Consider the following 27,986-nt stretch of genomic DNA (forward strand, 5'->3'; position numbering starts at 1 on the left):
GCATGTCTTTATGGTGTGGGAGGAAACTGGAGTACCCGGAGGAAACCCACACGAACACAGGGAGAACATGCAAACTCCACACAGAAAGGCCCCCTGCTGGGGTTCGAACCCAGGACCTTCTTGCTGTGAGGCAGCAGTGCTATAACCACTGTACCACCGTGCGTGAGTTTGTGCTGTGATTGACCATATTCACACGGTGGCCATTTTGCTCTTATGTCATGTTCAGGTTGAGAACAGGGTGGAAAGGAATCCCAACCTGAGCATGACATAAGAGCAGAATGACAGAGTGTGAATATCGTCAAGTACATGCCCCCCCCCCCCTACATCTCTACTTAAGCCACATATATTTCTAGTGAGTATTCATGTGTTTTGCTCTCTTCCCTTCCTCCGTCGAGGTTTGCAGAGTTCCTGTTTATGGAGGAGTTCAAGGTGGAATCCTGGCCAATCAGTCACCAGCGTTTACAGAAGCATTCACTGAGACAACTGGGGAGACATGGTACCACTTATAGGTCATTTCATAGGACACATAGGGCATGGCAAAATACATTTTCGGATTGTGGAGTCAAATGTAGTTCACGTCCCGTTTTGAAACTCACACATCAATAGTACCAACAAAATTAGGCGTTTTGAGGTTTTCACTGTGTGTGTACTTGTTACTTTGTCTCAATGTTTTAAAGGTAGAATCTTTAATGCCTTCAAACAGCGATCTCTAGGCAAAAGAGCAGTGTTTGCTATGTTTAAATTGTCTTTGTTTTGTTTTAGTCTGATGTGTGGGTTGGGTTGGAGTTGAGTGGGGATAGGGGAGGGCTTGTTGTTGCTGGCCACATCTCACACTCTGCCAATAGGGGTCTGGAGAAATTCACAGTATATTGAGTTACTAAGTTCCAACCCACACATCAGAACAAAACTGTAAACAAAGTGCAATACCAAGCAGGGCTCTTTTACACAGAGATCACTGCGTGACGGCATTACAGATTCTAACTTTGTTACTTAACTGTGTTAGCTAGAGATGTTTGAAATGTCCTGTTTCTTGTGCTTTGCTAGACATTTACCGGGGGCCAGTTTCGAATGGCAGCCTCCCGTAGGTGCTCTTTGAGAGCGGTTTTGAAGGTGGGTAGGGATTCACATTATTTTCCGGCTGTGGGTAGGGCATTCCACATTGTTGTGGCATAATTGCGAAACGTGTTTAGTCCCTTGTTTGAGCCGAATCTGGGTTGAACATGATTTATGGAACTCCCTCTGGTGTTGTGGTCGTGGAATTCACTGACCTTTGGGAGGTATTTCGACATGTAGCTACATGGGTAGTGGTGTAGTGTGTGGTGGTGTGTGTGTGTGTGTGTGTGTGCGTGTGTGGACTCGACCCGAGTGAAATGACTGTCCGGTCACGGGGGGCGTAGGAAATGCATCTCACACTCCGTTAACCTCGTTCCCAGCTTTATCTCGAGACGAGTCGAGAGCACTCCGTGCAAGCTGGGAACATTCAGAGCTCTGCTCCTGCGCCACCCACAGCCTCTCCCTGGGACAGCAGCAGCACTGCGCCACCCACAGCCTCTCCCTGGAACAGCAGCAGCACTGCGCCACCCACAGCCTCTCCCTGGGACAGCAGCAGCACTGCGCCACCCACAGCCTCTCCCTGGGACAGCAGCAGCACTATAGTAGTACTGTCAGGAAAACAACCTGTCAAAATAGATGCATCGCAGCGAGCGTCCAGATGGCGGCATGCATCTTTGGATCTTGATGAGGGAAAGCAACACTAGACCGCTTTCCCCGATGATGGCGGAGTGAGTGAGTGAGTGAGGAGGAGGATGCGACTGCCCAGTTCCATCTTTGTGTCGGTGTCTCTCTTCACGGCCGAGACCACGGCGGCGCTGTACCTCAGCTGCACCACGTACCGCTCAGCGGGCGACCAGATCTGGCAGGGACTCACGCTGCTCTTCACCCTCGTCCCGTCGGTGCTTGTCCAGCTGACCCTCACGTTCATCCACCGGGACCTCAGCAGAGACCGGCCGCTCGTCCTGCTGCTGCACCTCCTGCAGCTCGGACCCGTGGTCAGGTGGGTCAGTGTGTGTGTAGCTAAGTAACCCCTTTCGTGACTGTGATGCACCGAGTGAATCCACAGTCACTTGCTCCTCAATAGGAAACCAACCTAGATTTACCCTGAGGGACTGGTTCTGGTCCGAACCGTTCGGTTATACAAGTATCACAGAGACGTTTCAAAGATACTCACGGTAGCACGATGGTTTCGGACAGAGATACGGGATGGTTTGAAAGCTCGGTGTTGCTATTAAACATTTTAAATATTTTTTATAAACTGGTCAACACTGCATTATTTCCGGCGTTGGCTGCCTGGTGTGATCACAGCGCATGCGCATCTAGCACCCAACGCCGGAGATAAAGCTGTGTTGACCAGTTTATAAAGAATATTTAAAATGTTTATTAGCAACGCCGAGCTTTCAAACCATCCCGTATCTCTGTTCGAAACCCTCGTGCAACTGTGAGTACCGTTGACATTTCTCTGTGATACTTGTGTAACGAACGGTTCGGTTAGAACCAGTCCTTCATGGTAGATCTAGGTTGGTTTCCTATTGAGGAGCAAGTGACTGTGGATTCACTCGGTGCAACACAGTCACGAAAGGTGCTAGTGTTTATATATCTCTTGTTTACTAACACGCTAACCGGACACTTTGTTTGTTTGGCCCCCGACACTGGATTATCGTGTGGACCCAAGGTGTCAAAGCTTCTGTCCTGCTATGCCCACAGGTGCTGCTGACGTTTTTCTAATCTGGTGTCCATCTTGCAGTCAAGCCATTGACAGAATCGCGCAGATGCTTGCTTTTTACGCGCACTGGCCCTTTGTGTCTCCGACGTTCCGTGCATGTGGCCTCTGCTGTGTGGTGCAATGTTGTCTGCTCCATTTAGTGTGGTGGCGATAAAGGCAGCAGCATTATAATCAATAGGCCCCTACTGCTACTGATATCTATAGCATTCGATGTAACGTCGATTTACGTCGCCCACCGTGCTGCTGCTGCCGCATCGCAGGGGGTCATCTCCATCAATCTGTCACTTGACTTGACTATAGACTCATCATCACCCTCCTCCCCATAACTCGCAGTCGCATCATATTGTTTTTGTATCACAAACAGTACGGTATTTGTAAATCTGGTATGTCATAAATGTATAGATGTAGCAGTACTGTCTATCTGTATGTCGTGTGTATGTTATGATTAATTGAAAATGGGGGACCCTGATGTAAACAAGAAGACGAAAGTCTTTCTCTGGTCTGCATCCCCCTTAACAATTGTGTGTATTGAGCTGTACTGTACTGTACCCATTCTGCAATCTGTTAATAAAGTTTTCAATCAATCAATCAATCATATTGAGTATAGTGTATATTTCTAGATGAGCTGTGTGGCCCCACATGAAATGCACCCGCATGCCATACGCTTGTTGTGCGCTTTCTGGCCTTTCACTCTGTGATGATCATCATCATGAGCTTTCTCTGTCGACATGATTACATTCTTTATCACTCTGTGACAGGACATAGAAACATTCATCATTATAAAGCCGTAATGGGGTTTGTTGGAGGAAGCCGGTGAAGTATTGACAGGTTGACAGCATTGAGCGTCCTCCCAGTAGTACTGGAATTTCCCCAAGGGGATCAATAAAGTACCTATCTATCTATATAGTGGGCCTGGGCCTGTCCTGAATAAGCCCAGACTGGTCTGGCTCTGCCATCTGCCCCTGCACTCTATAGGAATCTGAGCCTAATCCCATGTCGTGAGACCCACACATAGTGTTCAATATGGAGCTCACAGATCTATACAGAATGTACAGGCTGGAGGGTATTAGCCGGACTCATAGGCGGCAGGCGGGTGAGCAGGACAATAGGGTAGGCTATAGATGGGATGGACCTCACGCTGAGCGCGCAAAATGTTCCCTTTTTATTTTTTGCTTGCACGCAAACGGTGCTGTCCAGGTTCTGATGTCATACAATACACACACACCCACGTCTACTAGGCTACTACAGCGAGCCCCACTCGTTTCATATAGTGCAAATTAATTGTTCAAATGAAGGCATCCAATATGATTAACCATTGTCTTACCTTAATGCAACATTGGGAAAGGCCGTTCACAAGTTGCGGTGCCGACGGCAATGAAGGAAACGTTTTCCGTAATTTGGATCTCATCATGCTTTGAAAACAATGTACATAGTAGCTCTAAAAAGTTTCCACGGTTTGATTAACTCTGACTCAGTCTCATCATGCCCTCGTAGAGCAAGCCCTTGGCCTCAGGTGATCCAGTGTTATGCCCAGGCAGCATGTAATTTGGAATGGAGTTCCAGGTCTTGGCAGCTCTCACGGAGAAGGCTGATTTGCTAAATGTACTTGTCCTTAATGGAAATTAGCGTTAGGATTCGAATAGACGCCACCCGGTACAACAGTTCTGAACCCGAACGCGGAACTGCAAGTTTGTTGGTAAAAGACTACGTGCGCGAACCTGGAGGTGGAAAATCGGAAAGGGGGGTGGGGCTAGACCATGAAGGATTTTGAAGACCAGACTGGCATCGGTAATAGTTTGATGATGCGGCGTGATTGGTTACTGCCTGCAGTCTGGAATGTTAACGGCCACCACACACCTACTGCCATTGACACCTTGGTTGGCCGACCCTTGCGTATTGTCACCACCGGGCTGCAGCAGCCCTATACACACACACAATATCGTAGCCTAGGCTTCCTATAATAATGCACAGACTGGGTCGGCATTGCCTCCCCTGGCCTTATATACGTGCCGCCTATGGCCGGACTATAGTTTATATAGTACTAATGAGTGCTATTGCTGCTGTGTAAGGTCGAAGAAACAAAACATACAAATGTATCACTCTTTGTATCTGAATCTGTAGCCAACCCACCATAGCCTTGGAAAGCTCAAAACTCTGGAAATATGGACATTTACTGTAGATTCCTTATTCCTTACATCCAGCTCCTGAATATTCCTTATGCCTATACTACAACATAATTATTATTCCTTATGTATAAATAGGGATGGGCATTGATTTTTGAATATTCGAATAGTTGTGAAATTATAAAAAAAAAAATCTGTTTAGTTTAAGGCAAATATAATTTTAGTCTCAAAAAACATATTTTCCCTTGTTATTACCGGCACCTACAATGTGTAGCGTATTCAAAGGGGACCCTATTAACTGTTACACCACTGCATGCTGGGTACAGCTCACTAGCTAGCCATGTAGCATAACATAACAGTCTGTTAATAACAGCTGGGAGAACAGAAAATATTTCGATTAGTATTTGAATAGTTCCTAGTGACTATCGAATAGCAATGTTATATAATAATAATTATGTTGTAAGCTCATGAGTATTCCTTAATGCCTCCAACATTCAGCTCCTGAATATTACTTAAATGCCCACAACATTCAGCTCCTGAATATTACTTAAATGCCCACAACATTCAGCTCCTGAATATTACTCATGCCCACAACATTCAGCTCCTGAATATTACTTATGCCTATTGCCTACGACATTCAACTTTCTGTTAGATACAGATAATGTGAAATGAGGCAGACGTCACTATGAGTGACCCTCTGAGTTGATTTTTTTGGAGTGAATGCCAATCATTTCCTCTGTGATTCTGCAAGTTGATTTGAGTGACATTTAAAAGACTTGCGGGGGCCCATGTGTTTCCTAAACTAGCTGAGCAGATGGGACGTGATGTCATCATATCACTCATGCAGCTTGTACACTGTTGATTGCTCAGCAGAGTTGTTGCTCAGTGGGCATGACCCTGCCTGGCGCGGCCAGTGACCCGATAGTGTCAAAACTAACGAAGAGCTTCTCCGTCTTGGTTCTCCTCCTTCACTCGAGCAAAGAGCAGATCTAAGAATAGCATGTGTTGCTGTTGGCTTCTTCTTATCTCCGACGCACACACAACCTGAGAGGGGATGTCGGCTTCTTTGCCCGCCAGCACATGGGCACTTCCCTTGGTTGTACTAACTCCACACGTCTTACACACAAAAAAATAAACCCACTTCCAGTGTCTGACCAGAGTACATTTCCTTTATCATGGTGATATCCCTTCAAAAATAAATAAATAAAATAGCATGGTATTTTGATGGTAATTTCAGTTGTACCATGGTACCGGCCATTGTATAAATAATTTACCATGTTAAAGTCATGTGCCGCCGTGGTACCAATTGTTTTTACAATACCAAGTGCCATCAGCATGCTTAATTCTGCAAAGTGACCAACAAGACAGAAGCCACAGACATGAACTGTTTTTTTTTATGTGTTTATTTGTTTCTAATGTGTAACCCTGTCTATGCCTGTTTGTGTTTTATGTGTCTCTAATGTGTAACCCTGTCTATGTCTGTTTGTGTTTTATGTTGTGCGAGTTGACTGGCTTCTTGTGTTGATTTTCCTGTTTGGTGAGCCGAAGACAATTTTCCACCTTGGTGGACAATAAAGTTATATTCAATTTAATTCAATTAAATTCAATTCAATGGTATAATCCAATTGAAGCCATGATACAGATGGTAATGTCATAGTATTTCCATCAACCTCTGGTCACTACCATCATAGCAGTGACCAAAAGAAATGGAAGTACTGTAATTATTTTTCGTAAAGGAATACCGCAAGTTGTTAATACCAGCATTATTGCCACAAGTTCATCCTGATCAGGCCACAAGTGGGTCGGTGAGATAGTTATCTCCTACTCTACACTAGAGTATCTTCTGCAGCTAGTCTCCTACTGCTGTGTCTCAAATTACTCCTCCACACACACACACACACACACACACACATTCTTGTTTTCCTTCCAATTTGGGAAAGAAAGGATATACACACACACACTTCTTCTTGATACTTCACTGACACCTCCTTGGCAATTCGTCACCCACAATAAAGCCCTTTTTGGTGCGCTGAGAATCATCGGGTGCATGCACTGCCTGGAGTCACCTTTTCGGACATGTAGAACACAGCATGCAATTCTCCGTGTCAGACGTATTTGGACGTATGGAAATACGAGGGGGCTCCTGGTACTTTTTTTGTGTCCGGAAGTATTTCATTTTTGGAATTGTGTATCTTCATGTCTGTCCGACATATTGAATTGCTATGTACTCTGCTCTCTCCATTACTTCTATTGTTGAATGATGACTCCAAGTTTAAATTACACTTGTTACTACTGTAGCCTATGGATATAATTTATATGGAACAGTCCGTTGCACGGATACATGGGGCAAAACAAGAACATTACTGTAACTGTTTTAGCTAATGCTGCTGAAACTATAAAGTCGCTACTTTAGCCACTGTTGGCCTGTTGTAGCTAGGGCTGGCAGTAATTTTGGTGCGCAGGGAGGTCCTCAAACCCTCACGCTGCATGGCCTACAGCCCTTGGAGACATTAGGGTGTGTTATTTGTAGGGGTATAAAGGTACACGTATCCGTACCGAACCGTTTCAGTGTGTACCTTACCGTACTGAACTGCTGTGTAGTGTACCGAACAAATACAACGGTATGTTAACCACTAACGACCGCCCACCGGGGGCTGTTTTTTCCACATTATTATTATTATTTTCTTTTTTACAAGTCGATTATTAATTTCAATATAGAATATTCGTTGACAGCCCTACAAGTACAATTAGTTACTGCACACTACATCACCCCTGAGTGGAACATGGAAAGCCAAACTTTCTCCCAGTGTTCAATGTTGGAAAGCCAAACTTTCTGCCACTGTACCGAAAACCCATACCGAACCTTGACTTCAAAACCGAGGTACGTACCGTACCGTGGTTTTTGTGTACCGTTACACCCCTAGTTATTTGTAGGCCGGTGAACGGTGTTCTGTTCTGGGAGACCCGTGGCTTGTGCTCGCGGCCGCTTGTGGTGGGCATGCCCACAATGCAGGGCCCGGGGTGCCAATTCAGGGAAGCCCTGTAGGAGGGGAGGGGGGGGGGGGGTCTTGTTTGTTGCTTGATATGTCCTGTGTGTTATGTGTTGTTTCCTAGGGCTGTCAAGTTTAATCGATTGATAACCCTAGTTGTTACCTGTTGTGTATATGATTTAATTAAATAATATATATATATATATATAAAAAAAAAAAGTTGATTTAGGCGGGGCTAGGTAGAGTGGGGGCATGGCGCAGAAAGCCTACCTCCTCCGCCTGTGTACGGAAGATCATAATTTAAAATATTTATTTAACTGACATGTAACTCGACATCTTGCAAATGGGCAACCTCAACCTTTTTCGAGTTAAAATAATAAGCGACCAACTGTGCGAAAAACAGGACTTTACACAATGAAACTCTATACCTCACAAACCCACTAAAATCTTGATGAGACAAAGGGCCTTGTGTATCAGGGATGAAATTCAAGAGAATGAAGATAACACATATAGATTATATCCACAATCCATTATGTTGTAATTTAACTATCAGCGGGAAAAGGCCATCTGTACGCAACATTGTTGTGTGTAAGGAACATGGTTCGTCTATATTAATCAATACGCCCACTCACTCACTGAGTGAATACTGCAAACAATCATCTGCTTGTGTTTGTAATTATGCAGATTTAGGACTAGGGAGCTGGGAGGGTAAACCCCCGTGGAATAATTAGAATGTTTGTGTTCGGACATACAGCCCCTCTAATGGGCCTTTCACACCGGCCGGGCTCCGTGCCAGAGCCGGTTCCCGAACGTAATCTCTAACCGGCCGGCTTGTTCACAGTACACGGGAATAATTGGTTCCGAACATGAAAAATCGGTGCTCAGTGTTTTCTTAGAGGGCCGAACTAAAGCCTCCGTCATGTTCTGAACCAATTATTCCCAGTGTGTGAACGTGCCGGCCGGTTCGAGATTACGTTAGAAAAGCCTATAATTAATGTGGGTTAAGACCAAGAGTCCAGTGCATGTCCGAAGGAGGAATGTTGATACAGTATGGAAATCCGTGTTGGTTTGGGTAGAGCCTTAGTAATGAAAGGCTCTGATTTTGGGGCAGGACTGAGACCCTTCCGAGTCTCATGCACTGTCCACAAATATCTTATGTGTACCATACCAAAGAAACCTGCTGTGATACATTGGGAAACACCTTCTCTATCCACTCAAGCTCTGTGCCCAGCTGCTTAGCTAACCAATGCAGTGCTGCTGCCACTCTACATTGGTAAAACCAAGGAGCTGATTGTGGATTATAGGAGAGGACAGCAGGAGACGCACACACCACTGATGATTAACGGGGCTACCGTGGACAGGGTGAGCAGCTTCAAGTACCTGGGGGTCCACATCTCAGAGGACCTGACATGGTCAACACACATAGACACAGTAGTAAAGAAGGCGAAACAGCGTCTCTACCACCTGAGACAGTTAAGGAAGTTCAGAGTATCGGGAAAGATACTCCAGTCCTTCTACTCAGGAGCTGTAGAGAGCATCCTGACCGGAAACATCACTGCCTGGTATGGAAACAGCACGGCACAGGACAAGAAGGCCCTACAGAGAGTGGTGCGCTCAGCCGAGCGTACCACGGGTATTGCACTACCCCCCCTGCAGGTTCTATACAACAAGAGGTGCAAATCCAGAGCCTGCAGGATAATGAAAGACCCTCACCACCCCAATAACAGCCTGTTTCAGCTGCTGAGGTCAGGCAGACGCCTGCGAACCCCAGCTTCTAGGACAGAGCGGCTTAGGCTCAGCTTCTTCCCCCAGGCCATCAGAGCCATGAACAATGAACATTGAGTGCTCAGAACATTGAACTGTCCACACACAAGCACACATGAACACACACACGACACGCACACTGTGCACGCTCACACACGAGCAGCCACTTAACACTTTAACATGAGCGGGCACACACTCATGTCGCACACACGCACACTTATGGCCAAAGGAAAGGACACTTTAAATTAGAATAACAGGAACAGTGTATTGCACTACCAAAGCTAACTAGCATGTCCCATATGCTCTGTAAATAACTATGTACAGATACCGAGATGTCACTCCATGTTACCTGCTACCTGTTACTGCACAATGTTGTTTTCTTCTTTTGATTCTATTATATGTACCACTAGGGCTGGGCGATATGACCAAAAACGTTATCGCGATAAAATTATAAAATTATTTTCATATAATTCGATATCGATAATTATCGTCGATATAATGTCCGTCAAGTTTAATTAACTTCTTATGCTGCTGCGAATGTCTCAAGTCGAGTTGATGTCGTCATCAGTCTGCGCACGTTAGCCGAGAAGCGGAGTATCTCATGACAATAAATATGACACTAAAATACTCTCTTCCGCCACAATATATTGAAACGACGTCCACTGTATATCCCACACTACCATAAACGTGGCATCAGAATTCAAAACACACACATACTCGGCACGTAAATATATAAAACAGTGCCGTGCAAGCTAGTTATCCTAGCCAGCCTGTTGGTTCTAAGCGATGTATTCCATGACAATGTGCTAAATATGACACTAAAATACTCTCTTCCGCCACAATATATTGAAACGGCGTCCACTGTATATCCCACACTACCATACACGTGGCCTCAGAATTCAAAACACACACATACTCGGCACGTAAATATATAAAACAATGCCGTGCAAGCTAATTAGCCTAGCAAGCCTTGTTGTTGAGTGAGTCCTACCTCCTTCCGGGTCTCGGTCATCTCCTTCACTGATTGGTTGTTAGCTGTTGTGCGTAAGCACGTCATCACGTAACGCTGGTTGTTGTTAGTGAGTGTGTTGAGCCGAGGCTGAACGGAGCCAAGCTTGGAAAATCGATATATCGAAACTTTGCGACCACGTTTCATGTTTATTTCGAGGAAATAATTTATCGCGATAGTTATCGTTATCGTTTTATCGCCCAGCCCTATGTACCACTGTATTGCACATCGTTGCGGGCAAGACCACCCGCATTTCATTGTATACCTGTATGCCGTGACAATTAAAACTCTTGACTCTTGACTTGACTCTGCATGTTACTGTGGTGTTGTTAAACCAATGCAGTGCTGCTGCCACTGTGCATGTTACTGTGGTGTTGTTGAAACCAATGCAGTGCTGCTGCCACTGTGCATGTTACTGTGGTGTTGTTGAAACCAATGCAGTGCTGCTGCCACTGTGCATGTTACTGTGGTGTTGTTTAAACCAATGCAGTGCTGCTGCCACTGTGCATGTTACTGTGGTGTTGTTGAAACCAATGCAGTGCTGCTGCCACTGTGCATGTTACTGTGGTGTTGTTAAACCAATGCAGTGCTGCTGCCACTGTGCATGTTACTGTGGTGTTGTTGAAACCAATGCAGTGCTGCTGCCACTGTGCATGTTACTGTGGTGTTGTTAAACCAATGCAGTGCTGCTGCCACTGTGGTGTTGTTGAAACCAATGCAGTGCTGATGCCACTGTGCATGTTACTGTGGTGTTGTTAAACCAATGCAGTGCTGCTGCCACTGTGGTGTTATGTTACTGTGGTGTTGTTGAAACCAATGCAGTGCTGATGCCACTGTGCATGTTACTGTGGTGTTGTTAAACCAATGCAGTGCTGCTGCCACTGTGGTGTTATGTTACTGTGGTGTTGTTGAAACCAATACAGTGCTGATGCCACTGTGGTGTTATGTTACTGTGGTGTTGTTAAACCAATGCAGTGCTGCTGCCACTGTGGTGTTATGTTACTGTGGTGTTGTTGAAACCAATGCAGTGCTGCTGCCACTGTGCGTGTTACTGTGGTGTTGTTGAAACCAATGCAGTGCTGCTGCCACTGTGCATGTTACTGTGGTGTTGTTTAGGTTGATTAAACAGTCTTATCTATTTGTTTATTTATGGATCCCCATTAGTCTACACCCATGGGTGAAAGACTATTCTTCCTGGGGTCCTAACACACAACCTACAACATTACAGTACAAAAACAATAAAAACATAAACACCTTAGCCCAGTGGTTCTCAAACTTTTTATACCAAGTACCACCTGAGAACGTAGCTGGCTCTCCAAGTACCACCATATGACCGGCGTTAAAATACAGTCTATTCAGCTATGCACAGTTCACGCAGGAGGCAAATGTATTCCTAATACCATTAATTTTGTCAGACACAGCCACAATGTACAAAGGGATAGCACTAGAACTAGCAAACGCTTCCACACAACTCATACAATGCAAGGGGCATTGAGAACATAATAACTAACATTCTCACATAGCAAGTGAGAAAATTAAGAACAACTGTATTTCAGCAAATGTACTTAATTCTCTAATCTATCTATCTCTCTCTCTCTCTCTCTCACAGCAAGCAATTGTCCGTCATTCTCTCACTCACACACACACACACACACACACACACACACACACACACACACACACACACACACACACACACACACACACACACACACACACACACACACACACACACACGCACACACACAATTATTTTGTTACAAAAACTTAATTTCCTGCATTCTGGTGCAGGAACTTTTGAATTTTTACCCTTTAAATGCCAGTGTTTGTGATGGGCATCACAAATTATTGTAAAAAAGAAAATAAAACACATATTCAATACATTTTTGAATGTTTACCCTTTAAATGCCAGTTTGTGTGATGGCATCACAAATTATTGTTAAAAAAAACATAAAAAGTTAAATATTTACAATAGGCCTATATCAAATGCAAAGTACATTTTTCTGGGGGGGATTATTACAGTCTAGGCATGTGTCAATGATTAGCAGCAACACAGATTTTGATGGATTTTTTGTAATGTCAGATTTAACACCAACTCTTTTCAGAAAAGTGGGAGTATTTCATTTTTTATCTGACATTACAAGAAATCTAAAAATAAATGGTTATGATCAGGGCTGAAGTTGAATTAAAGATTTATGACTGTTTAGACTGCATTACTCTCTGTCACAGTGATCTCCTGGTTCTTCCCCACTTAGATTATCTAACTATCGCGCTGCCGCAACCAGAAACACTGGCCTGGCCTGCTTCTAAGTTCAGTGGCCTGACTGCAAAAAAAAAAAAAAATTAGCTTTTTTTTTTTTAGCTTTTTTGGAAATGTTTTCAAGTACCACCAGCAGTACCACCAAAGTACCACTAGTGGTACGCGTACCACAGTTTGAGAACCACTGCCTTAGCCTAAGCACATTCTCAACATCTTCAAAATCTCACAGAAAAAAACACACAAAGGCTCCAGCCACAAATACAATACTAACTAAACGAACAATACTAACTAAATAAATCAGTAACTCAACTGTATTTCACCATTCATAACAGCATCCTTCAACATTTTCATAAAAGTATAGTTGTTGCTGTTCATCATTATCTTCACAGGTATACAATTCCAGTATGCAGCGGCTCTATACATTACGGTTCTCTTAAGTGCATTTGTTCTTGGTAGAGGTAGAGTAAAGTGAAGACCCATGGCGTGTCTGGTGACATAGCCATGTCTAGTATTGGTGGGTTGTAGTTCTGACCACAAAGTCTTAGGTTTACCAATTTTATAAATATTAAACAAAAATGTTACAAGGCTGCATGCCAGCCTCTGATCCACTCTAAGCCAAGACAGAGTGACATCCTCACAGAGCAGCGGAGGGCGATGTGTGCCGTTCTGTTCTGAGCGAGCTGAAGTTTTTCCAGATCCCGCTTTGAAGCGATCAACCAAATTGTTGGGCAGTAGTCCAAGTAGGATAGTACTAAAGCTAGTAACATTAGTTTAACTGTGTTTGTGACATCCTCCGGGCACGACGCAATTAACACAAGTAGATTTCTTGAACTGATTTTAATGAAGCTTTGTCCAATCTCCATCCAAACCTTCATCCAAACCGTAACATCTGTATAACATACAAATGCATACAAAAGATAAACGAATATACCTATATTAACCAACTGTTAACCATAGCTGCAGTTACAGTGTTCTCACTCAATAGATGAGCACACCTTCTGATCATTGAAATACTCCTACTCATTTTAGCCACTATGTTATTAATGTGCCTTGACCAAGCAAGCTTTTCATCAATAATCACACACCCAACAACTTGGCCTCTCTAACCTCCATTCAACACAATATTTAGTTCCGGATCCGTTCTTAATTTATTTCTAGAGGCCAGCATGATAGTCTTTGTTTTTGAAACATTTAACTTTAACTTGTTTTCAGTAACCCAATTAGAAACCAGCATTAACTCTTCTTGGAGCAACGTATTAACCAAGTTATTTTTCTCTGCAGAGACATACATTGTCGTGTCATTTCCGCATTAATTACCACCCTTGTGGGATTAATCCCCCTGCTTTGCTTTTTCATTGGCACCCTAACAGTACTGGGTGGGTATGGCATTGGAGTGCTGGAGTCCTGCCCAGGGCTAAAGCCTAGTCCTGCATTGGCAGATGACAGGACTGCTAATGATGCCTATAGGTCTTTAGTCCAGAGACATGTCTGGTGTGCGTGCCAGTCTGCCAGAGTGTTATTGTTAGTTGCGTCACTGTTATATAATGTAGGGCTGAACATATGGACATAATATGATTGCATATTGCAATTATCTTAGCAGATAATGCAATTTTGCAAATAAGAATGCAACGATATATTAAACCATTTAGAGTAGATGATGGATTTCCTGTTATGGCCGATAATTTATATTTACGGATATCAATATGAAGTGGTCTGTGTAACAATATCTAATGGTAATCCAAATTTGTGCATACTGAAAGATATGAAAACACTGTAAAATGGAAAATAATCTGTCTTTATATCTGTTTCTGCAGTCTATTTCAATACTGTTGTGCAAGTATAAAATAAATTCAAATAAATAATTATCGGTTGTTCACATCTGTTCTGCTCATCAGACTGATGCTGATAAATACGATAAAAAAAAATCACTATCATAAGCCGATATATAAATACGCACAGTTTTGCTCATCGGACCTATGTTGATAAATAAAAATACAGATATGGTTGCCAATATATCATACATCCCTACTTGCAATCTGATTTTTATATTATAGTCTAGTCTAGAGTTTAGAATCTAAACTCTAATCAGTGGTTAGCACTGCTGCCTCACAGCAAGAAGGTCCTGGGTTCGAACCCCAGCAGGGGACCTTTCTGTGTGGAGTTTGCATGTTCTCCCCGGCGTCGCGTGGGTTTCCCCCCACACACCATACAAATTATCAGTAGGGTTGGGTATCGACCGAATTACATCGGTACTACCGATTCATGCTAGATCAATTGGTACCAAATTTCGGTACCTTTACCTTTAGTATAAGAGAATATGCTAGACAAGATTGGAGCCTTTTCCATAAATATATATATTACTGTCCCATAGAGCTGTCCCCGAAGCCTGTTTTTGGGATTCGAACATTCGCCAGGGTTTTCAATTTACATTGATGTGGAAACTGAAGATGTTACTGTCCATGGGTAAAAAAAACGAATAAAAAAAAACGTAAACTTAAATAAACGTTTCAAGTTTGTTTATTATTAGTCACAACAAAATACAGAATACTTTATGATGAAATTCTTGTTTCTGTATGAGTGTGAGTGTGCTACATACAGTAACAGAAAGTAAGTAAAAAGAAAAGAAGTAAGTAAAAAGTAAGTAAAGTCAATATACATACAATATATACAATACAGAGTAAAATGAGTAACAGTGAGGTACAATGCAGAAATGAGGTGAGGTACAAAACTTAGGGTAGCGTGCAAATGAGGTATGAATGTAGTGCAAATCTCTTTAATAATAGATCAATATAAAGTGTGTTAAAGTACCTAAAAGTGAGTGGTAAGGTGTTTGTTTAAAGTGAGTGTCGACATGTGGATGTGTGTGCAGTGAGTGTGGATGATGGGTTGTTGCATAGTGTCATTGTCATTGAGCATCCTGATGGCCTGGGGATAGAAGCTCCTTCTGAGTCTCTCTGTACTGGCCATGAGGCTCGGGTAGCGCTTGCCTGACCGCAGCAGTTCAAAGAGGCAGTTGTTTGGGTGACTAGAGTCTTTGATTATTCTCTTAGCCTTGGCCCTGCAACGCTTGTTGTAATTGTAATCATAATGCCATATTAATATGCATTTTATATAGGCTTATTGTTTTTTTTTCAAAGTTTTGATCTATTATCACTGGGCTGACCTTCGAATGTATTTTTGGAATTCGAAGCTTCGGGGTCGAGATTAGATTTTAATTCGAAGCTTCGAGATAAAAAAAAAATTGTAATTAACAAAGAGAGACAGAGTTGATTTTGCAACAAGAAAATTTAAATCATCTTTTATTTTATTTTAATAATCAAATTTTATTTTCATATTCGAATCCCATGCCCATCGAACGAAGCTTCTAAGTATTTAAGACAGCCCTAATTATCGGTAGGGTTGGGTATCGACCGAATTACATCGGTACTACCGATTCATGCTAGATCAATCGGTACCAAATTTCGGTACCTTTACATGAGGGTACAGACTAACAGAAGGTAAACTAAAAATGTCTGTAGAGACATCGTGCACGTGTGCTTGCTTTTCGCTCTCTCTCTCTGTGTGTGTGTGTGTGTGTGTGTGTGTGTGTGTGTGTGTGTGTGTGTGTGTGTGTGTGTGTGTGTGTGTGTGTGTGTGTGTGTGTGTGTGTGTGTGTGTGTGTGTGTGTGTGTGTGTGTGTGTGTGTGTGTGTGTGTGTGTGTGTGTGTGTGTGTGTGTGTGTGTGTGTGTGTGTGTGTGTGTGTGTGTGTGTGTGTGTGTGTGTGTGTGTGTGTGTGCGTGCGTGCGTGCGTCAGTACACCAAGCTAACTTGGCACAGTGAGATAGTAGTGGATTGGCTCTGTCACCTTGTTGTCACCTCTAATGTTAGTCACTTGATATATGATATGAGCAGGCTGTGCAATGCAATTGAACCATTTAAAATAAGTGCCCTGCAGAGACAAGAGTGCAGATCTACTGAAGCAAACGGAGACAATGCAGAAAGACTTAACATTAGTGTTAAATAAATGTAATACATTTGTGTCTCATTTGTTGTTATTATTAAATTGCTGCATTTTATTAGATGCAAAAAAAACAACAGCATTATATATTTATATATATCAGCCTCCCTGCTCTCTAAATATCGGCATTGACCATTGAAAAACCCATATCGGTCGACCACTAATGGCATGTCCAGGATGCAGACTAACAGAAGGTACAATATGCCCAGGATGCAGACTAACAGACCAACAGAAGGTATAATATGTCCAGGATGCAGACTAACAGACTAGGGCTGTCTTAAATACTTCGAAGCTTCGTTCGATGGGCATGGAATTGTAATATGAATTTCTTAAAAAAAAAGATTATTCTTTTGCAAAATCAACTCTGCCTCTCTTTGTTAATTACAACAAGCAATGCTGTTTATTTAAGATGAGGTCGGACTCGGCACTGACAGATTTGTGTTCATTGTGCTGCTTTTATAAAGCCTCAAATGACGGCTTACAATATTTCATGAAAGCAAAGTGTTTTGTTTGTCTAAGATTTAAAAAGGTTTAAACTTTACAGCACTGACAAAGCTGAACAAAGTGCTGTACAAGTCCCACAACATAATACCCTTTTTTTTTTAATAAAATAAAAATAAATGTATAATTTCTTTTATCTCGAAGCTGGTAGAGGCAGGTAGAGGCCCCCCTGGTGTCCTGGGTTGTGGACTATCTGACGGGCAGACCACAGTACGTGCGCCTACGGAGCTGTGTGTCAGACAGACTGGTCAGCAACACCGGGGCCCCGCAGGGGACAGTCCTCTCTCCCTTCCTCTTCACTGTCTACTCTACACCAATGACTTCCACTATCGGTCAGAGTCCTGCCACCTTCAGAAGTTTTCTGATGACTCTGCGATAGTGGGATGTATAAAGGACGGTGACGAGAGGGAATACCGGGAACTGGTAGTGGACTTCGTCACATGGTGCGATAAAAACCACCTGCAGCTAAATGTGACGAAGACCAGGGAACTGGTGGTGGAGCTGGGGAGGAGGAGGAGTACACCTGTGACCCCCGTTTCCATCAGGGGAGTTGATGTGGACATGGTTGAGGTGTACAAATATCTCGGTGTGCACATCGACAACAAACTGAACGGGTCAAAACACGCAGAGGCACTGTACAAGAAGGGCCAGAGCCGACTCTACTTCCTCAGAAGGCTTAGATCCTTCAATGTCTGTACAAGGATGTTGAGGATGTTCTATGAGTCGGTGGTGGCGGGCGCCTTCTTGTACGCTGTGACCTGCTGGGGCAGCGGACTGAGAGCAGGGGATGGAGCTGGACTCTCTAGCGAGGGTGGCGGAGAGGAGAAGCCTTGCTAAGCTCCAGGCCATCAGGGAAAACCCCACCCACCCACTATACACAGACTTGGCTGACAGGAGGAGCATGTTCAGTCCTTCATTCCAACAGCCATCAGACTATACAATGCATCACTGAGCACAGAGCGGCAGCTCAATAGTGGCAGGAGGCCGCGACTAGTGGCCTCCAGGCTCCACAACAGGGGGCAGCGACGGCTGCCAGACATTGACCTACTGTAGGACTAATAGGAAGTTGGAACCCAAGGAGGACAATAACACTACCTGATGCATACTGCACTTTATGTGACACTGTGAATACTGTGAATATATATTTCAGTTAGTTAGATAGTTAACCCTTTAATCGCCGTTGACGCTGAAACACGTCATTCCCCGCCATGCTCATTCTGCCGTTGACGCTGGACAGCGTCTTTGATATCAATATTTCAAAAATCTGTGATCGAAATCATATTTCTCCCCCGGAGACATGAGATGTACTGGTGAGCCCCTATCAACTCTAACGGTTCAAGAGCGCCATCTGGTGGCCGATCGGCCTGATCGCCCAGGGAAGAAACAGGAAGTGGAAGCTGGTGCTCATTTCAATTTGGTCCGATCACTCGCTATAGGTCCCGGGACTCGATCTCAACACAATGGATAGCGATCCGTTGCCAATAACTCGATAAACAACATGATTTGGACGTATATACTATTATACAACCTGGAAATGGATCGGTATTTCTACATCCCATAATAGAAAAAATTCTGTTCCACGCTCATCTCCCAACGGCGAGAGGAAGCTACGGTGAGTTTCAGCATTATTTTTTAATGTCTTCTATACTAACTGCTCTAATGATCATATCACCCACACTAGATGAATGATATAACGTTGCCCACGGAATTATTAACGACCCCCCGCCCATCCGGTCAACATCAGATCATACGTAGTAACTTCTAGAAGTACGTGCAGTTGAAATTTGTTATCTCGCGCCGATTGCTATCAAACTGTATACAATCATCAATATAATGCATTTAGGGCTATAAATCACGTTCTGGAGAAAGCTGCAGAAAACGATAAAAACATACTTATACTTTAGACCGTATTTTAGTATGAATATGTGAATGAAAAAGTATAACGTTGCTACACCCTGAACTATATAGGACTTTGAATGGGCCATGGTAATGTCAATTTAGCAATACAATTTAAAAAGTTATAGCCCTGCAAAGAAGGGGAACTTCTCCATGTTAAATAGGGCTGGCGAGGGATGGTAAATTATGAATTTAACCCCGGCGATCAAAGTGTTAATTATATTGACATTTGTTTACACTGCTGTTTTTTACTACCTGTACCCCCCCCCCCTTCCCCCATGCTCAGTATATTTTTACTGTATTTATTTACTGTATATTTTATTTCATTTTTATTCTATTTTACTCTACTCTTATCCTAGGCAACTTGATTTGATTTGTGTTATTATTTAATTCATGACCGTCCTGTCTAAATGTTTAAATGTTGAGCGATTTGCAGTGTCAAATTTCCCACAGGATAATAAAAGTATTTCTATTCTATATTCTATTCTATTCGAATTAAAATCGAATCTCGGCCCCGAAGCTTCGAATTGGTTGGTTCATTATAAAAGATACAAACCTGAAAACAAAAGCACTTAAATGTTAAATAAAAGGACCACCGTAATGAGGCAGGAGGAACATATTTATTTGCACTATAATGGTAAAATTGTTATTTTAAAAAAGTGCCCCTAAAAAATAGTCTGTGCCCATAAATTTAGGGGCACCTGCTGAGCCCATCTCCCTCCCTTTTTCTCTCTCTCTACGTTCAATGATATTAAGTAGCCAAACGTTACACTATAAAAACTAAATAGATAGTTGATGATAATAAACACTTAACTTCATTAGCTGAAATAATCTAATATCATTAAGTCTGCTATAAGTCATTCTCCCTTTATCTGTGTGTGTGTGTGTTTGTATGTGCGTCCAATCTCTTGGGTATTTGGAAAGACCAGATGTGGTCAGAGGAATGTTTGATAGTATTTACCGAGGATGACCAGATAATGTTGATATAAAAAAATAACACAAGAAAATAATATATGTAATACATAATAAATGTATACATGATCATGCAACCAACTAAAAAAAATAAAAGTTGTAGGAACAGTTTGGGAGAGGGAGGTAGGGAGGGGTTTTTAGTTTGTGTGGTCTGATAACAATGTTGACATTGAGAAGTTTCAACTTTTACAAACTGAAATAAGATTTCTGTTATTACAGAGAGAGTAAAGTACTGAAAAAAGGTACCGTTGGGTTGTTGTGAATCCATGCACGTGTGTGTGTGTTGTGTTCAGTGCTTCTCACATCCAGCACAGTACTAATGCTGCTCACCGACCCTCCTCTCCCTGTAGGTGCCTGGAGGCGTTCTGCATCTATGGCAGCGTGGGTCGGGTGGAGGAGCCCTATGTCAGCATCACGCGGAAGAAACGGATGCCCCACGGGGGGCAGTCTGAGGAGGTGGAGCGCCAGGTGGGGCAGGCGGAGGGGAAGCTGGTTACACACCGCGCAGCCTTTGCCCGTACCTCCGTCATCCAGGCCTTCCTGGGCTCCGCCCCACAGCTCACCCTGCAGCTCTACATCTGTGTCGTGCAGCAGGGGATGTCCATCGGGAGAGGTGAGGGTGTAAATGGTGCATTTATGTAGCGCTTTTATCCAAAGCGCTTTACAATTTTTGTTCCTCACATTCACCCAATCACTCACACATTCACACACCGACAGCGGAGGCGACCATTTCAAACCTTTATTTAAACTCGAAAGGCAACTGAGGTTTCCCTCATGTACAGTCACGGCGAGTGTACATACAGAGTTAAGCAACAAAAAAAAAAGGCATATAAAATCACACAGAATATAACATCATAACAATAAGACAAGTAAGGATAACAATCAATTAAAGGACCAGCCAGTCACTAGAACAGGTTCTATAGGTACCAAAACTTCATTCCAATAATGATGTAGTATAAGGAGGTAGCTTACCAATAAAGGCCTTAAAAATGTACAAATACCAGTGTTCTCCACCCATCGATCATCCATAGCAACACTACTATCACCGACATCCAAGAAGGGGGATCCCCCCTTGAACGGCCCTTCTAAGGTTTTTGCTTACCTTCGCTGGGGTATGTCTGGGAGTGTTGTTTTGGATTTCATGATGGGTTTTTTGTTCTTGATTTATTGTGATGTTTCTTCTTGACTTGTTTAAAGAAGACTTGTCCAGCCCATGGGGACATTAACTTGTGATTGCGATTGTGATTGCTTTACAAATACATTTGATTTGATTTGTTGCGTCTCTCCATCAGCGAGGACCAACCAACCTTCTCATAAAGGACACAGTGATGAGTGTCGTATCTATCATTAGTGATTAATCTGAGGGCAGAGTGATATACAGAGTACAAGGATTTAATTACATTTCAAACCTTTATTTATACTCGAAAGTCAACTGAGGTTTCCCTCATTCAGTCACGTTGAGTGTACAAACAGAATTAAGCAAACACACAGCGTTAAGTTAAAAAAGGCATATAAAATCACACGGCATACAATCATTACAATTAGACAAGTAAGGATAACAATCAATTAAAACATATACAACTTGATTGACCAAGGTTTTAAACTCTGCAACAGAGGGGAGAATCTCAAGCCTCAAGGACTGTTGGAGTTCATTCCATGAGCTAGGGGCATCATAGCAAAATGCAGATTTACCCTGCTCCGAGCAAACTCGAGGGACCTTAAGGACCAGCCAGTCACTAGAACGGGTTCCATAGGTACCAAAGTTCCATTCCAATAATGATGTAGTATAAGGAGGTAGCTTACCAATTAAATGAACAAATACCAGTGTTTGTTGTGCTTCTCCATCAAGAGGACCAAGGACCATAGTCCACCATAGTCCAGGACTGATAAGAAAACCGCTTCGACAACTCTCTTCCTACTAATCAAAGGAAAGCTGGTTCTGTTTCTGTATAGGAAGCCAATTTTCTCTAGCAACTTGGAGGCAAGGTGTTCAACATGGAATTTAAATGAAAATCTCATCGAGCCTCACACCAAGATATTTATATTCAGTGACTCTCAATGCTAGAACCACTTACAGTAGATATGTGTAAACCATCATATTCAATGTTTCTGGCTCTAGAAAACAACATACATTTAGTTTTACTAGCATTAACACATTTTGCGCCAAAAACGCTGTACAGCGTTATTGCCTGCCATGCGTTGAACGCCAACAACGCTGTACGACGTTTTTTGGATCAATATTTCATTTTTTCGCCATGGCATTCATAATTCATTCAGCCTCCCTCTGGATCACAGCTAGACCCCTGTCTGATATTGCAACGCCTCAATACCGCAGCCTGGTGGATGGTCGGGCGAGTTACACTCTCCTTGAAACCGGAAGTGCTGATTGTGCATCTAGGAAATACCTAGTAATATTTTGCTACGGCACTACAGACAAACACTGGCGTGCATCTGGATCGCGTCCATAACGCAATAATCAATATGATTTCTGCATTTATTGCGCCATACAAACCGGAAATGGATATGAGATCGGCGTCAAATAAGTGGGATCTTTTACCTCCAGTATCATCGGCGAACGGTAAGAGGATACTAATGTTATTTTCAACCCGATTGTGCATTTCTTTATTTGCAATCCATCTGGTCAATAAATCAACCCATACTACATAAAGCCATTACTGACGATAAAGGAATTATAAACGACCCCCCCCCCCACGCATGATGAAGCATAATGTATACCGATCATATACATTCGAATTTTTTAATATGGCGTGTACAAGAAAGAAACGCCAATCGATAATCTATTATGCGTCAGGGGCCTATAACTCACGTTCTAGGAATTACTGCAGAAAACGTTAAAAACACTTATATTCTAGAAGGTATTTTTGTATGAATGAAAAAATATAACGTTCCCCGATCCTGAACGATAGATAATCGATGTTGAATGGGCCATAGTAATGTCAATATAGCAATAAAATTTAAAAAGTTATAGCCCTGCAAAGAAGGTAAACATCTCCATAGGGTTATAGTGCTGGCAGACTGGCTATATTGATGGATATAACCTATGGCGGGGAATGTGTTAAGAACCATCTGCATACAGATGGGCTTGACAACTATTCAGCGCCGAAGACACAATATCATTAATATAAATAGTGAAGCGGACAGGACCTAGACTTGAATGCATCATCGGGAGCAATTAGGGGTTAAGCTAATTAGGGGTTAAGCGTCTTGCTCAAGGATACTTCGACATGCTGCCTGGGAAGATTGGGAATCGAGCCCTGGGAAGATTGGGAATCGAGCCGGGAACCTTACGATTACCAGACGACCACTCTACCTCCTGAGCCACTGTCTCCCCCCCCAATGTCTGTCTGTCTGTTTGTCTTTCTCTGCTTGTATCTCCTTCCTTGAGACTAGGTTGAACAATGCTGTGGAATTCAATCTTTATATTTTCAGATCTTTTCAAACTGATCCTAACTGAGAGAAAGTGAGATTGAGAAGACCAGTGCTTCACTCGTGCTCAGATGCCGACATTTGAGAATAATTCTGTTGTTAAGGAAACAGCTTGGGCCTCAGTGTATTTCCACTGGCTATTGTATTAGCAAACACTATGACAAGGAAACTATAAAAGAAGGAAGGGTCATTACGTCAGAATACCAGCGTTCAATGCTCTGCTTGGTAAGGAATGCGCTTTTGTGTCATTATTCCCATTTTCATTGAAAAACATAAATGATTATGGCGCACATTTTGCAGGGATCTTTACCAAACAAAGATGTTTTCTTACGTCTGTAGAATACGATTTGTAGGCTGGGACATCTCTGCAGTACCAAAAGAAATAAAGAATATACATACATATATATATATATATATATATATATATATATATATATATATATATATATATTGCAGTAGACCATTTGTGATTTAGATCAGATTTAAATGAATTGTTCAGCCCTAGATCACAGTAGCCCTCTAATCAGAGATCAGATAATCAGAGATCAGCTAACCAGAGATGCACCAATCATTATCAAACATTGCTACAACTCTGACAACAAGCCGGTCGGTCCATGTGTCAGGCATGTGGCACTCTGCTGTGTTTTTGCTGCAGCATGGCGCTTTGGGGGGGGGGGGGGGGACTCCACCATCCCAGCCTCCAACTGCATCAGTCTATTGATTCCATCATGTAGATACTGTATGCTCTCTCTACTCTATAAACTATAGAGTAGCGCACCGCTGTGAAGGAATGGTGCGCTGCATTTACGACACAAGACAAAATGAGAGCAACACGGCATGCATCACAATAATCTTTTTATCCCGATTATCTTGTTTTCATGATCGTGGAAAGCCAAAATCGTAATTTAAATTGAAACTTGATTAATCGCCCAGCCCTAAGCTCTAGTCTGTAACATTTAATGTAGTATTGAGGAAAAGACGAGGAATAAATGGTCTGGTTTTCAAAGAAGACATAGCAACAACAGTATGGTTAGCTTACTGTTATGTACCATGAGCTTGATCACTCCTGTGTCACTGGGCATGCAGGTGAGGGCTGCTAATTACCAGTCTCTGAGACACATGCACTCTGACTGTGGCTAGAGGAGTGTGTTCTAACCGAGACTTGTCACGTTCTCCCCTTCTTTGTTCTTTAGTTTGTACCAGTAATTCATTGTTAAAGTAGTCTTTTGGGTTAAACACAGGGTTTGGTGTCGGTTTGCACATAGGTTGCGTGCCTTTGAGCCAGGGTCGTAACAGTTGGGCGCTCGTCCGGGAGTGAATTTGGAAAACAAATACCCCTAGAAATTGTTTGGTGTTTTTTCTTTTTTTTTTCATGGTGTGTCGTGGTGCTATAGTGTGGGTGGTGTTCGTTACATGTTGTGTAACGTGGGGGCTTGAGCCGATCATCAAACAGGTGAGTATGCCCTTATTTGTTTGTAATTTGATGTGACTACTTAATGCTGTTAAAATATATAGTTTAGTGCACACCACATGTAGGTAGGGACATTATTTTCTGGTTGTTTGTTAGCTTCCTGTGCACCACATACTCCTGGGGTAGTCAGAAGTGATTAGCACCATCTACTTGTCTTGTACCATACCATATACTTGACGGGTGGATGGTCAATATGATCTTTGGCTGGTAGCAGGTGTGGTTGAAAAGGTTAGGTCTACAGGGCATTAGCTTAAGGGTAGGTAAGATAGGGGGCCAGAAAACACAGGTAGTGTGGTAGGGCCTGATTTAGTGTTTCTTAGGGTAGACATGTGGTGGGCCGTTTTGACTGCAGTTTAGATGTAGAAGCGTAAGTAGTCGTATCAGGTTATAAGGGGCACCTGTTTGAATTTGTTTGTTGTATTTATTTTGTTTGTTTGTATTGAGTGTTTGGTTAGCCTACCTGTTAGCACCTGACCTCCTGCGCGTATGACACATCTATTTATTTCAGGGTGGTTGTTTTTAATTTTTTTTTTGCAAACTAGAAGGGTGCGCTCAGTAGAGCACACATTTCCACTGCGTCTCCTTATGGTTATTGGTATTGGCATTAGCATTCTTTATGGTTCTTCAGTGGTTCTTCAGTGGTTCTGTAGTGTTTCTTCAGTGGCTCTTTAGTGGTTCTTCAGTGGTTCTTCGTGGTTCTTCAGTGGTTCTTTGGTGATTCTTCAGTGGTTCTTTGGTGGTTCTTTGGTGGTTCTTCAGTGGTTCTTTGGTGGTTCTTCGGTGGTTCTCAGGTGAATTGTGTGTATGCTGGGGTGCTTTTGGTGACTCTAAAGTGAGCAGGTTGTGGCGCTGGTGCAGTAAAGATGGCTTCCATTAAGGATTTTGTTGATCGCCCTTCGCATGACATGTTGGAGAGGTTTTCCAAAGAACAGCTTCTGGAGCTTGCTGTGCACTACAAGGTAGAGCTTACTGCCAGTGAGAAACGTTTGAAACCAACTGCCTTGAGTGCTTTGAGGGTTTTGCTCGTTAGGGAGCAGGTGCTTGCAGCGAGGGTGGAGGAGCCTACTTTGTCAGACGCGTCTCCGCTACTATCTGGTGCCGAGGGTGAGTGGAGGATTAGAGAGTTGGAGTTTAAGGAGAGGAGAGAGGAGCGTGAGCTTAAAGGGGAACTATTTTACTATTTCTTTCACTATTTGGGCACTTTTACACAATTCCTGTGAGTCTATGGAACACCTCTGTAATATATATTTTTTTTTAATTCATTGTTTTGTATTTCTAATCAAGTCCTCAAAAACAGCATTTTTCTACCTCAAGATCTCGAGCCGTTTTGAGCCTGGGCTCCTAAACCACTGCGCAGCGGCGTCGTCGCCTGAACATTAACATGCAGCGGTGTCTTTCTGACATCACATATCGCGCACATTTTCAAATGACTCAGTTCAGTGAGGGTGAATATTGTGAGAAGAGAATTGTAAGAATGCGCCAATATGAGAATTTTGAGACATAGATCATATTAATATAAGTTCACATAGCTAGGAAACAATGCTAAACACTCAAAAAGGCCATTTATAAGATAGTTCCCCTTTAAGGAGAGGAGAGAGGAGCGTGAGCATGAGCATGAGCTTAAGGAGAGGCAGCTGCTACAAGAGCGTGAGGAGAGGAGAGAGGAGCGTGAGCGTGAGGGACCCTGATGTAAACAAGACGAAAGTCTTTCTCTGGTCTGCATCCCCTTAACAATTGTGTGTATTGAGCTGTACTGTATTGTACCCATTCTGCAATCTGTTAATAAAGTTTTCAATCAATCAATCAATCAATCAAGCATGAGCGTGAGCTTAAGGAGAGAGAGAGGAAAGAGGAGCGTGAGCTTAAGGAGAAACACATGTTGCTGGAACACGAGCGTGCGCAGAAGGAGCTTGAATTTAAGCATGCTGCCTTGCAGGCGGGGGCTCTGCATTCAGATCCGGTTTTGATGTAGGCAGGAATATTAGGATGGTGCCTTAGGGCTGGGCGATATGGCCAAAAACGTTATCGCGATAAAATTATTTTCATATAACTCGATATCGATAATTATCGTCGATATAATGTCTGTCAAGTTTAATTAACTTCTTATGCCCGGCGGCGATGGACGGGCTATTAATAGCATAGATATATATAATAGACTTGTTTTGCTGCTGCGAATGTTGATGTCGTCATCAGTCCGCGCACGTTAGCAGTTAGCCGACAAGCGGAGTATCTCATGACAATGTACTAAATATTACCCTAAAATACTCTCTTCCGCCCCAATATATTGAAACGACGTCCACTGTATACCCCACACTACTATAAACGTGGCCTCAGAATTCACGCCACACACATACTCGGCACGTAAATATATAAAATAGCGCCGTGCAAGCTAGTTATCCTAGCCAGCCTGTTGTTTCTAAGCGGTGTATTCCATGACGATGTACTAAATATTACCCTAAAATACTCTCTTCCGCCCCAATATATTGAAACGACGTCCACTGTATACCCCACACTACTATAAACGTGGCCTCAGAATTCACGCCACACACATACTCGGCACGTAAATATATAAAATAGCGCCGTACAAGCTAGTTATCCTAGCCAGCCTTGTTTACTACTAGAGTCCTACCTCTCTACCCAGAGGTGCACCGCGGGTCTCCTTCACTGTCGGCCATCTCCTTCACTGATTGGTTGTTAGTGCGTGTGCTCATATCCAAGCTTGGAAAATCGATATATCGAAACTTTGCGACCACGTTTCATGTTTATTTCGAGGAAA

The 27,986-nt window shown here is 42.9% G+C and overlaps 1 protein-coding gene across 1 annotated transcript in view; it reads left to right on the forward strand.

The window, feature by feature from the left end:
* Window positions 1-1,719: 1,719 nt before the first annotated feature.
* Window positions 1,720-27,986, forward strand: part of xk (X-linked Kx blood group (McLeod syndrome)) — a 31,970-nt gene continuing 5,703 nt past the window's right edge. The window contains exons 1-2 of the mRNA XM_084314808.1: window positions 1,720-2,053; window positions 20,643-20,905. Coding sequence (XP_084170934.1) covers window positions 1,806-2,053; window positions 20,643-20,905 — 511 coding nt within the window. The 5' untranslated portion in view covers window positions 1,720-1,805. The remainder of the gene's footprint in view (window positions 2,054-20,642; window positions 20,906-27,986) is intronic.

This window comes from Notolepis coatsorum (assembly GCF_963971535.1).
Source record: "Notolepis coatsorum genome assembly, chromosome: 5".
Classification (NCBI taxonomy): domain Eukaryota; kingdom Metazoa; phylum Chordata; class Actinopteri; order Aulopiformes; family Paralepididae; genus Notolepis; species Notolepis coatsorum.